The sequence below is a fragment of the Engraulis encrasicolus genome, chromosome 20, assembly GCF_034702125.1.
Source record: "Engraulis encrasicolus isolate BLACKSEA-1 chromosome 20, IST_EnEncr_1.0, whole genome shotgun sequence".
Classification (NCBI taxonomy): domain Eukaryota; kingdom Metazoa; phylum Chordata; class Actinopteri; order Clupeiformes; family Engraulidae; genus Engraulis; species Engraulis encrasicolus.
Window position 1 is genome coordinate 13,662,753 of NC_085876.1, and position 12,500 is coordinate 13,675,252.

Below are 12,500 nucleotides of genomic sequence, written 5' to 3' on the forward strand. Positions count from 1 at the left end.
GCCCACTTCTCTGAGGTCTCTGTCTTTCAAAGGCGGCCATCCTCCGCGACATCCTTAGCCCTCTTCACGTGTTTGCTGTCGTCCGTCTCACCCTTCTCTCTGTGGCTTCCTCTTTCACAGGATGTGATGAGGGAGGGGGGAGTGTCTCGAGGGGTAGAGAGAGAGAGAGAGAGAGAGAGAGAGAGAGAGAGAGAGAGAGAGAGAGAGAGAGAGAGAGAGAGAGGGTGGGTGTCAACCAAAATGTGAGAGGAGTAAGTACGCCACTACTGTAGGTGGCCAGGAGAAAGTGACTGTGTTTTGTTTATCTTTCTTTTGCCCCTCTTGCATTCTTCTCTCGTTCTCATTTTCTTTCTCTCTCTTTCTTTTGTTCTTTTTTTCTTCCTGTGCCATCCCTTCACACACATCTATCACATCACATTTATAGGTTGAGGTTTTCCAGATACACACACACACACACACACACACACACACACACACACACACACACACACACACACACACACACACACACACAATAGACACACACAACAGACACACACACACACCACAAACACACACACACAGGTTCGTAGCCTCTCATGCCGAGGTCAGAGTGTTTCACTTACACTGCAGCAGGCAAATGAGAGGTGTCTTCTCTGTTCTGTTGGGGGTTTCGAATCTCTATGTGTCTCTCTCTCGCGCCTCTCCTGATACCTCTCGTTGTCTCAGCTAGTTGGTTAGTCAGCCTGTTGGCTCTCACACTAAGTTTCATTCTTTCTTTTCCCTTTTTCTTTTTCTGGACAGACATTCTCTCTGCTACTTAAAGTAACAAGCCAGAGAAGAGCTAACAGACAGCAGACAGAGAAAGAGCAACAAAATATTGCTGTTTGCTCTTTTATTTTTATTTATATATTTTATATTATTTTTTCTTTCGTATAATCATGCTTTAAAATGGCTGCTGCATTCATGAACTCCTGTGTGTGGTTCCAAGGTAAGAATTTTTGTTTTCTTCATATATATTTTTATTTTTGTACTTTTTCTGCTAACGCCTATTTGTGTTGGCATTCATTCCTTTCGTTAATGGCCTCTCCCGGGGTGTGGCATAGCAGGGGTTAATTAGCGAGCGGTGTCGCTAAGCGTTTCGGCTAATTAGGCGACATCAAAATGAGCTCGGCTTGAAGACTCGCCAGGAGGGAAATGTCAGGGTCCCCAATCGCTGGAGCATTCGCTCCTGTTTGTGTTTACGTGTGTGTGTGTGTGTGTGTGTGCGTGTGCGTGTGCGTGTGCGTGTGTGTGTGTGTGTGTGTGTGTGTGTGCATGTGTGCATGTGTGTGTGTGTTTGCCGTTGATTTGCTTTATGTACTCAGTAAACATGTTCTGCAGATGTGCTTCTGTGTACACCTGTACAACTGGCTCCTTCTGTAAATATTTGTATGCATTTCTATATTATTACATTTAATGCGTGTTACCACACTGTGTGTGAGGTGTGCATTGGGAATGTATTTCTGGACTTTTGAGAATGCACTCAGTATACTAAAAAAAATCATTGTAATATGACTGCTATTATGCTTATCTATTTGAGAAGATTGGTGTGTGCATGCGTGCGTGCGTGTGTGTGTGCGTGCGTGCGTCCGTGCGTGCGTGCGTGTGTGTGTGTGTGTGTGTGTGTGTGTGTGTGTGTGTGTGTGTGTGGTGTGTGTGTGTGTGCTTTTGTTAGTGTGTGAATGTGTGCGCATGCATGTGTGTGTGTGATTGTATATTTGCAATATGTGTGTGTGCACAAACATGGTAACGTCAAAGGTGTGAGTGTGTGTGGCTGAAAATAACCTCACAGCAAATGTCCATTGAAGAAACTGGTCAGTGTGTCTGTCTGTGTGTGTGTGTGTGTGTGTGTGTGTGTGTGTGTGTGTGTGTGTGTGTGTGTGTGTGTGTGTGTGTGTGTGTGTGTGTGTGTGTGTGTGTGTGTGTGTGTGTTGCATGCAGTGTGCTGTAAACACGTTTTGCTGTGTATGCACCCTCCCTGTATACTTAACCTAAGGTATCACATCAGACCACAGAGAATTAGACCACTGATCAGACTGTGATGTTTGCAAAATATGAGGTTGTGAGACACAGACACACGTGTATTTTTTTCTAGTCTTAGATTATTGCACTGCATTACATTTAACAGATGCTTTTAACCCAGAGGGTATAATGAACAACTTTCGATGTGTGGGGAGATATAATAAATTTAGTGCAGGTGAGTAGGGTTATATTTAAATAAGTGTCACATTCCCCATAATCGCTTTTTAATAATCTCTGTATTTTTGTGCAATGGGATAATTCAAATTAAGTAAAATACAAAGAACAACCACGAATGAAACCATCGCCTCTAAATTCACTCAGTGAATCAATTTTATTAAATATTTTTTTCTTCATTGTAATACGTTTTGTATCAAACATGATTTGCCATACCTAATCTGAGCATCAAATGGATAAACATAGGCCTATATGTTTCACATCATTCCCCTCTCCTTAAGATACAGAAAAAGGTGAATCCTGTTAAACCACCATATCAAACTGAATATAAGAAAGCACAGTTATTGGAAAATATAAGATGCTTTGGTCATGCTGTTACGTTGGAATGTAATTGTGGAAATTGTGTGTGTGTGTGTGTGTGTGTGTGTGTGTGTGTGTGTGTGTGTGTGTGTGTGTGTGTGTGTGTGTGTCTGTGTGTGTGTGTGTGTGTGTGTGTGTGTGTGTGTGTGTGTGTGTGTGTGTGTGTGTGCGTGTGCGTGTGCGTGTGTATGTGCGTGTGTATGTGTGGGTGTGGATGGGTGGGTGTGTGGATGTGTACGTGTGCACGCGTGTAGGACAGTGGCCCACCATAATGACTTTCCATCACCACACACAGTTCCAGTGCTGATGTTGACCAAACCTCAACCTTTACAGTTCATCACCAATAGTGTGAATGAGACACCACTGCACAGAAACCGGAAATGCTGAAATTGTGACTCATAGGCTATTTAGTGTCTATTTAAGCATTTTATTTTCAATATGATAAGAGAGTGGATGTGATTGCACAGTTTGCCCTGCTGTAGAATAGGCCTACAATAGGCTATGAGTTCGTTTGCAGTGTTAAACTTGAGGCTGATTTTGATTAGGTGTCCAAACTGTTCACTCGCTTGAAAAGGATGCAGCTCGTTTGATGAAGGTTTAGACATGGCAGTTATCTTCAAGGCAATATAAGGCCTATAGCCTAGGCTACATGAACTGAAATCACGAGTAACATTGCGGAGGCGACCTTTTTCGATACAAACAGCTATAAATAGATCATCAAAACCAGTAGTGCCAATTTCGTGGGAGGTAAGTAAGTTGTGTGTTTTGATCGGTTTCGTGAATAGCAGTCAGTGGTAGGGGTTAATCACGCATCATGTAAATGCATTGGGTGATTTATTCAAAGACCGTTTGATAATGTCACCATTACGGCTAAACGAAGTGGTTATGTTTGCCACAAAGCCATATTTGTTAATGCTTGTGGGCGAAATTATACGGATGAATGAATCATAGGTCAACTCATCCTTTATATCGCATGAGGCACAATACACACCCACACACCAATCTGAGACCATCACCGTGCAATTGTAGCGAAAGTGTGAAGCACAGCACGTTCGAGTAAACATTCCAGTGAGTCACGAGCAGCAGAACCATCAAAAGCGCGCGGTTTAAGATGACAAGTCCTTTGCCTGTGGTTTCAAGTATCTGTGCATGGTGCATGTGGCTATCACTCTGGCAACTATTCAACTGTGCACTAACAGCAGGCTAACCCTTTACATTTGTATTGTCATCGGCCGGTAGAACGCCCTGTTGGAGAAGTTTTTAAAACAAATAGGGTATGTGTAGGCCTATATTGAAACCTTCTATTTATTTCTTTGGTTGGCGGTTTTGTTGTAGGCTATCATTATCAATAGCCCTCGATTACCTATCCTCGTAGGCTAATGTGTGTAATTAAACAGGCGAAAGTATCCAACAAATCAAAACAAATTATTAAAAATGTGTTCGGATAGGCCTGCGTAAGGGTGCGTAATGGACGGCGCAAAGAACAACAAATATGGGACACCTTTTTTCTTTTCTTTTTTTGCAAACGTCAAATATGTATGTAGTAGCCTAATTATAATTTACGGCGTCAGCTTTGGCAGAGTTGCATTTTTCATATTCCATTATTATTAGGCTACATATTCCATTCAAAATAAAATAGTGCCCAAAGCAAACCAGTACATCAATAGAGAACAAGAGCATTAATATCTAAAATGCTTAAAATAGTTTCTTTCTTGTTAGTTTCTTTTTTCATTGCAAACATAAATTAGTCCTTACAAAATTAATTATCTTCTTTCTGGAAAGAGCAGCTTTATGGGTGTTCTTAGATAGAAATCGTAACACCCATGGATTGAGGCCATCAACAGACCTTCATATTTCCAGTGGTCCCCATGTAGGCAAGTGGTGGGAGGGTGCTGTGTGTGTGTGTGTGTGTGTGTGTGTGTGTGTGTGTGTGTGTGTGTGTGTGTGTGTGTGTGTGTGTGTGTGTGTGTGTGTGTGTGTGTGTGTGTGTGTGTGTGTGTGTGTGTGTGTGTGTAGGCTATGTTGTGTGCGTGCGAGCACATGCACACAGGAAAGAGTAACATGGCTCTGTAGGAGGAGCTCAGGGTGTTGATGGAGAAAATGAGAAACAGGGATGATGGAAGACCAAGCAGAAGAAGAGGAAGAAGCAGATGAAGAAAAAAGAAAAGAAAAAGCAAGAGCAAAAAAAAGCAAAAAACGATAGTCCCAACAGTGTCTGTGTCGGAAAGAGAGAAAGCCAACCCACCTCTGAGTAATATTCACCACCTCCGGTGTGTGTGTGTGTGTGTGTGTGTGTGTGTGTGTGTGTGTGTGTGTGTGTGTGTGTGTGTGTGTGTGTGTGTGTGTGTGTGTGTGTGTGTGTGTGTGTGTGTGTGTGTGTATACATAGTATACCATACAAGTGTGTCTTCAAGCCACATCATTGGAGTGAATAGTTGGCCCTGCTGAGGCTAGGTACCGGGTCACACCGCTTTGCTTCGTGTCCCCTCGACACTTCAGCTGGAGAGAGCGATGCAGTGACACTGTAGGGGCAGTTGTCCTCTGAGGGTGACAGGAAGGAATATGGAGTTTGCATGTAAGGAAGACAGGGTCACCTCTCGGGCACCCCTGTTCACAAATCCTTATTACAGTGTTGGAGGTGATGCTTATGCTCTCTCTCTCTCTCTCTCTCTCTCTCTCTCTCTCTCTCTCTCTCTCTCTCTCTCTCTCTCTCTCTCTCTCTCTCTCTCTCTCTCTCTCTCTCTCTGTAGATATCAGGATGTCTAAACCAGTTGATGATGAGAAGCCAGGTGCAGACTTCCCAGTTGAGAGCACAGGTAAAAAAAAATAACAGAATGTGATATTATAATATAAATTTTAATTGTGTACAGTGTTGCGCATATTCATAATTGTTTAAATTTATTTATTTGATGTTTTCATTTTTACATATTTGCCATTTAAATGTTTTTGTTTTGGACATTTTTTTGGTTGACAGTGCATGCATTTCTTTAGAAATGTAAGCAATTTTAATTCCGAGTGAATAAATTAATACGTGATCTTATTTAAATGTATAAATATGCATTAAATATTCATTGTTATTCTGCTTATTGCAGCATAGGACTGTAATTTGTCTCTTTTTTTCATGTAACATTTCCATAATTTGTAGTCAATTACACACACACACACACACACACACACACACACACACACACACACACACACACACACACACACACACACACACACACACAAAATGTTGTTACTACCTGTGTGTGTGTGTGTGTGTGTGTGTGTGTGTGTGTGTGTGTGTGTGTGTGTGTGTGTGTGTGTGTGTGTGTGTGTGTGTGTGCGCGCGTGTATTTATTGATGCACCTGGACTTACATCCTCCTTACTCTGTTTCCAGACTCAGACGGAAGCAGCCCTGAAGCAGGTGACCAGGTGAGCAGCAAAGTCTTCTCATTTCTCACGAGAGCCGTCTAGGCCCCGCTCCGCACCGCACCCATACACTTAACGCTTGTCCACCTCTGAAAATGATATATATTTTTTGCCTTGTGAGAGAGTAGCTCTGATGAACAAGAAACAAAAAAGCATAACGCTGCCAAGAGTAAAAGCCTAAACCTTTTCCAATCAAATAAATAATAAGAAATAGAAGCAAGAATTTTACCATGCATCGATTAGTATCAGATCTTGCATACTTTACTGGAAACATGAATCCATTTAATGGAGATGTTTGTTATGAGTATACGTTTGGTTGTCTTGCTTTATGATCGTTCCTTAATTGACACTAATACTTATATCATACCATCAGCAGCAATAAATACCTCTAGAAATGGCTCTGTGTTGGCTTATCATATTATTGCTGCTTAGAAATATATAATAGCCTTAGCGATATGTGGTATTGGCAGTGGAGTATTTACATCAAACCTATTTCTGTACCTTGTGTTATGAATTGCATTAAAACAAACAAATATTTTTGATAGAGAGTACTAGCTTTGTATCTTGTGTTTTCAATAACTGAACTGATTCGTAATATTAACAGTGATATTTGTGTGCTAATCATATATTTGCATCAGTGTCAGTGATAATTGTGAACAGAGAGATAATGAACAACAAACTGACAAGAGGTGAAATCCTAGGCCAAGGCAGCAGGCAGGGCTGACTAAAAGTATTGAACCTTTTTCAATCCACCTCCAATCTCAAGTTTCCCCTGACAAAACAGCATGTTCAGGTAGCACTGTATTATTAAATAGTTTTTTAATGCAGCACTCAGTAAAATTTAGAGCAGGCTGGGACCAGATACACCATAGAAGGTGTTACATTGAAATGCTGCTTTTTTACTGTGTAATAATGTTTTAATGCGAGACTTTTTGTACATTTCGTCCCGCAATTTTTTTAATGACAGATGTTGTCTCCTAGAATTGTGGAGGTGAATGCGAGTGTAGTTGTGTGGTGCAATTTGGTGTTCGGTGGTGCCGTGATGACTAAATGTTTTCGAGACTGAAAGTGGCGAAAGAAAGGCGGCCGTTGGGGAATGCGGAAAGTTTTTTTTTTCTTTTACCACAACAACACCAACGAATGAAGCCATGCAAAGGGAAAACCAGTGAGAGCCCATCATATCCACAAGGATTTTATTTGTCACATGCATAGAAATACAACGGCAAATAGAACATACTGTACGGTGAAACGACAGTACAGATCAAGTCTAGCTATTGATGTTTCTCTCTTGTCTTGTTTAGTAGTTCTTCATCAGTTTTTTTAGCTCATTCGGAACAATGAAAGAAACATTTTTTCCTTTTCTTCTCCTCCACCCCACATCCACCACCACCCACCCCCATCAAATGGTACCTTGGAAAAAATGAGCGCTCCTTTTTCAGCTCTCCTCAAAAAATGGAGTACTTCCAAGGCTGGGTTTTTGTTGAACACCTTTGAGATATCCAGCCCTGAGGAAAGCTTTTCAGCTTCACGAGTGTCCTTATTATCGGCAGACTACTGTATTATTGTACGGCGATCTTGCAATGCCGTGTTTTTACAACCCCTTCTCTTTGAGTTCATGTGAAGCCACATGAATGTGCAGCTTGGAAGTGGTTACTGTACAGTAGAATCACCCTCACCATACATGTCTTCCTGTCTCGCAGGCTCGGTCAATGAAGACAAGTCCTTTCTGCCTGTCTCCCGGCCTGAGCAACACCAAGGTAAGACACGTGCAGGTCTACTGTGCCATGAGCGTGTGTGTGTGTGTGTGTGTGTGTGTGTGTGTGTGTGTGTGTGTGTGTGTGTGTGTGTGCGTGTGCATGTGTATTTTTGGCTGTAATGGGGCTAGTGATAGATAAAATACTGTCCAGTGAACACACACACACATTTTCATTCCGACTATACAGTGCACATACAGTAATAACATTCCATGTCGTTACACTTAGCTGACACTTTTATTCAAAACGGCTTACCGCAGTTTACAGGGTATTAGTTATAGTCCCTGGTGCAATGTGGGGATAGGTGACTTGCTGGAGGGAACTTCAGCCATGGATGTAGGCAGAGGGACTAGATAAGATACTCTTAGAATCTCTGATGTAGGTGTGGAGAGCGGCAGGGGTGGGATTGGAACCTGCAACCCTCTAATCTGGAGACCACTGTCCTAACCATTAGGGTATGGCTGCAGTTTTAGACTATAGCCCTAATTCTTACCTTAAAAAAGGTACGGTATAGTAATCAGAAAGTCAAAGAATGCGCGCACATCAGTGGCACAGGTGCTGGACCAAACGTAAGATAACTGAAAAGAAAATAAAGGTCCGCAACACTGTTAAATGCTCCCAAAAGATTTATTGGCACGACGTTTCGGACTCATCGTCCTTCATCAAAGTGCAACGGTATAGTAATAACACACTGTAACACTGTAAAATACTGTACTATAAAAATGACATTAGCTACTCTAGCCTATTTCACTTTTCACCGCCTTGAACTCGCCAGCAAGAATATCTTTCAGTTCTGTCCTGATAAGTTTCGAAAGGTCATCTTTAAGGGATGCAAGACGTTCGGTTTTAAGATCCGCCATGCTAGCTTGTTTGCTTGAAATCAGTTGCCAGGCCGCATGTACATGACTTTCGTAGAACGATGTAGCCGTTATTAGGCAGTATTAAGCACCTCAGATACAATTTTAAATTTTCGGCAGAGCTTCCCAAAACGCGTGTTACTCCTTGTCCTGCTCAACAGTGCCCCTCCAAATGACATTCCACTACTGATTTACAACTGTGATACCTGTATCTGTATCACATTAATCAACAAGGCATTCATTAATACAATTAAGATATCAATCACCCCCGCAGGGGTGTCAGATTGTGAAAATCCCAAGTGTCTCTGTGTGGGTGTGCGTGCGGGCGGGCGCATGTGCGCGCATGCTTGCGTGTGAGTCAGGACACCCTATCAGTCAGTTTTTGTTGCCAAGCCAATAGGCACATGCTCTGTGTTATATGCAAATTCAGAAATGTGCTATTCCTGGGAAGAGGCACACCACGTGAGGCCAAAAACCATGTAAATATTAGTAGTAGTGTAAGCAGGTTCAATTTTTATGGCCATGGAGGGGAAAGCACTTGACTTTATAAAGGAGCTGCCTCGTAAAATCTGAGGAGTAATTGGTGATTGAAAGGTGGGAACGTTAAAGCATCTGTGAGGGAAGCAGACAACAAGTGTTGAGGAACTGAAAATCTGTACTGGGAAAAAAAGAGAAAGACAGGACAGGTAGAATTGAAAGACTGTTAGGCAGACAGAAAGAGGGAAAGAGAGAGAGGGAGAGAGAGAGACAGAGAGAGAGAGCCAAATCAGGATGAAAGCGCGAGAGAGGGAGTTGACGATTGCGGCTGTCAGCGCGCTGGACCAGTGGCTGGATTACCTCTCGGACATCCAGAGCCTGGCGTCTGACCCCTCTCCCCTGGACCTGCGTCTGGTAAATACATACCAGCCGGGATCTGGGCACATCAGCACCTTCAGACAGCACTTTCGGACCTTGCTTCCCTTGCTTCCCTTGCTCCCCTGCTCTCTCTCTCTCTCTCTCTCTCTCTCTCTCTCTCTCTCTCTCTCTCTCTCTCTCTCTCTCTCTCTCTCTCTCTCTCTCCCCCCCCCTGTCTCTCTGTCTCTCTGTCTCTCTGTCTGCCTAATAGCCTTTCAATTCTAGTGGTCCTTACTTTCTCTTTTTACTCCATCACTTTCTGTCACTCATTGCCGTAGATCCCATATCTATCTATCTATCTATCTATCTATCTATCTATCTATCTATCTATCTATCTATCTATCTATCTATCTATCTATCTATCTATATCTTTGTGCCTGCTTTTTGCACCTGCGTTTATGGTGGTTCTGGGTGGTGTTGGCAACCATGTGGATGTGAGGGACAAGCTTACAGTAGTGTCAAATACTTTATCTAGGTTAAGTGATTTGCGGTGTGTGGAGATATGCCTACAATGTAAAGCTGTTTTAAGACGTTGTTAAGAAATGTATGTAATATGTGTCATTGATGCACATAGTTATGGTGCATCATCTTCAATAAAAGATTGGAATTACTTAGGTTTACAGTAATGCAGTAATTTAACGATTGTTTTATTGGTTTGTGTGTGTGTGTGTGTGTGTGTGTGTGTGTGTGTGTGTGTGTGTGTGTGTGTGTGTGTGTGTGTGTGTGTGTGTGTGTGTGTGTGTGTGTGTGTGTGTGTGTGTGTGTGTGTGTGTGTGTGCGTGTGTATGCGTGCGCGTGTGTGTGGTGAATTCCATGTATAGTGATGAAGTGATCTTTCGATTGCTTTTAGTAATTAGCTTTTGCAGTATTTTTGTTACTAAATAGCATGGTTGTGCCTCTGTGTCTATGTACATGTAAAACTGTAAATAAGATGTTTTAAAATGAAAATTTTAATTCTCTGTCTGTCTGTGCCTCTGTCTCTCCCTCTCTCCGCCTGTCTGTCTGTCTGTGCCTCTGTCTCTCCCTCTGTCCGCCTGCCTGTCTGTCTGTCTGTCTGTCTCTCTCTCTCTCTCTCTCTCTCTCTCTCTCTCTCTCTCTCTCTCTCTCTCTCTCTCTCTCTCTCTCTTCCCCTTTCTCTCCTCTCTCTCTCTCAGGTGAAAACAGAAGACATCTCAGACATGCCTTGTGGCCCAATTCCAGCCCCAACCCCCACGCCACCGCAGCCCTCCCTGCCCCACACGCAGCTCATGCTGGCGGGCAGCCAGCTAGCCGGGGTAGGCCCTACGTCCACAGACTGAATGACTGACTGATTGACTGACCGACTGACTCACAGACTCATTCACTCACTCACTCACTGATTCACTGGCTTATTCACTTGAACATTCACTCACTCTCAACAATTGAGATTTTCTTTTACTTAAGACATGTAAAAGTGTTCTCTTTTACCTGACATGTTTCGACGGTTTTACCTTCGGTCACTGGGTGACCCTCTGATGAAGACGGAAGTAATACCGTCGAAACATGTCAGGTAAAAGATAAAACTTTTACATGTCTTACGTAAGTAAAAGAAAATCTCAAGTGTTGATTTAAACAGTTAGACATAATGAACATTATACGTACATAGATTCACTCACTCTATCGTGGGCAGCCAGCTAGCCAGGGAAGGCTCTCCCTCCTCACTGACTGACGCACTCACTCACTCACTGAGTCACTTGCTCACTGACTCAGTATCTCACTCCTTCACTGATTCACTCACTCAATCACCCACTCACTCACTCCTATGATTCCTATCACTCGCTCACTGACTCACTGACACACGCACTCGCAAACCTCTATGGCACACAGCAATGCACAGCTTAACCACAGTGTTTGGGGGTTCAGGGTTCAGTGTTGTCTCTATCTGTGGAGACCTCACTCGCGCACTCACGCACATGACACTACGTTGACAGCTTGCATTCTGGGGCGGAGCCAAATTTGCCTATTGTAGCTTTGACTACACCCCCACGATTAATAAAACACACGCACAGAGAGAGAGCTAGAGAGAGAGAGAGAGAGAGAGATAGATAGAGAGAGAGAGAGAGAGATCACCAGAAGCTCATCACCAGAAAAATATGTGCACACTCTCCTCTCTTCTCACACTCCTTTTCATGCTCATACATATTTTTGTCATACCTATATATCTCAACACTACAGTGTCAAGAGGACGTCTTCAAAACACTGAACCATACATTGTTGCTAAGGTGTGCAGTGGATATTTTACACAACACAGGTTTGTGCTTTGCCAAAGACTGATACAGGACAAACTGTGTGTGCGTGCGTGTGTGTGTGTGTGAGAGAGAGTTTTGCCGACGTGTGTGTGTGAGTGTGTGTGCTTTTTCATTGCATGTATGTTACAATGGCAGGGCAAGAAGCCAAAATTGCACACAACAGTGTCACATCTTCTGGCCTTGCCCAGCAACAAAGCCCTAGTAGATATAAATAAATAAAATAAAATAAATAAAAACAGAAAGACCAAACAAAGCGCCTTGGCCTTTCCGATCGACGCTCCAAAGGTGACTGACACCAACTCGGCAGGAGGGTCAAACTGTCATTCCTTCTTCACCTTTGTCACCTGAATCTCTATTTTTCACGGCGCTTCCACTCACAAATCTTTATTGTGTTTAGCCTAATGTGTTTCCCTAGAGTGCCAGCTTTTTCACTGTTTTGACATGTGGGAGCCAAAGAGGTAGTGGGGGGCGGGGTTAACAGGAATGAAGGCGGTTTTGCTTTTCCATTTTACTCTATCGCTTATGCTCTGCAATGCACTTCTTTGCCAACGTTCGCCTTGCCTCTGGGTGATACTGTTCTTGTCTTGTTTTTTTCCCCTTCTCTCTCTCTGTCTCTCTCTCTCTCTCTCTCTCTCTCTCTCTCTGTCTCTCTCTCTCTCTCTCTCTCTCTCTCTCTCACACACACACACACCTGTCTTTTTTCACTCTGTTCATCATTTTTTCCCCTTGATTTGACA

General features: G+C 43.0%; 1 protein-coding gene across 1 annotated transcript in view; it reads left to right on the forward strand.

Moving 5' to 3' along the window:
- pou2f2a (POU class 2 homeobox 2a) overlaps positions 1 to 12,500 on the forward strand; it is a 76,377-nt gene that overhangs the window by 43,781 nt on the left and 20,096 nt on the right. The window contains exons 2-5 of the mRNA XM_063185463.1: positions 5,327 to 5,392; positions 5,960 to 5,994; positions 7,692 to 7,785; positions 10,697 to 10,770. Coding sequence (XP_063041533.1) covers positions 5,327 to 5,392; positions 5,960 to 5,994; positions 7,692 to 7,785; positions 10,697 to 10,770 — 269 coding nt within the window. The remainder of the gene's footprint in view (positions 1 to 5,326; positions 5,393 to 5,959; positions 5,995 to 7,691; positions 7,786 to 10,696; positions 10,771 to 12,500) is intronic.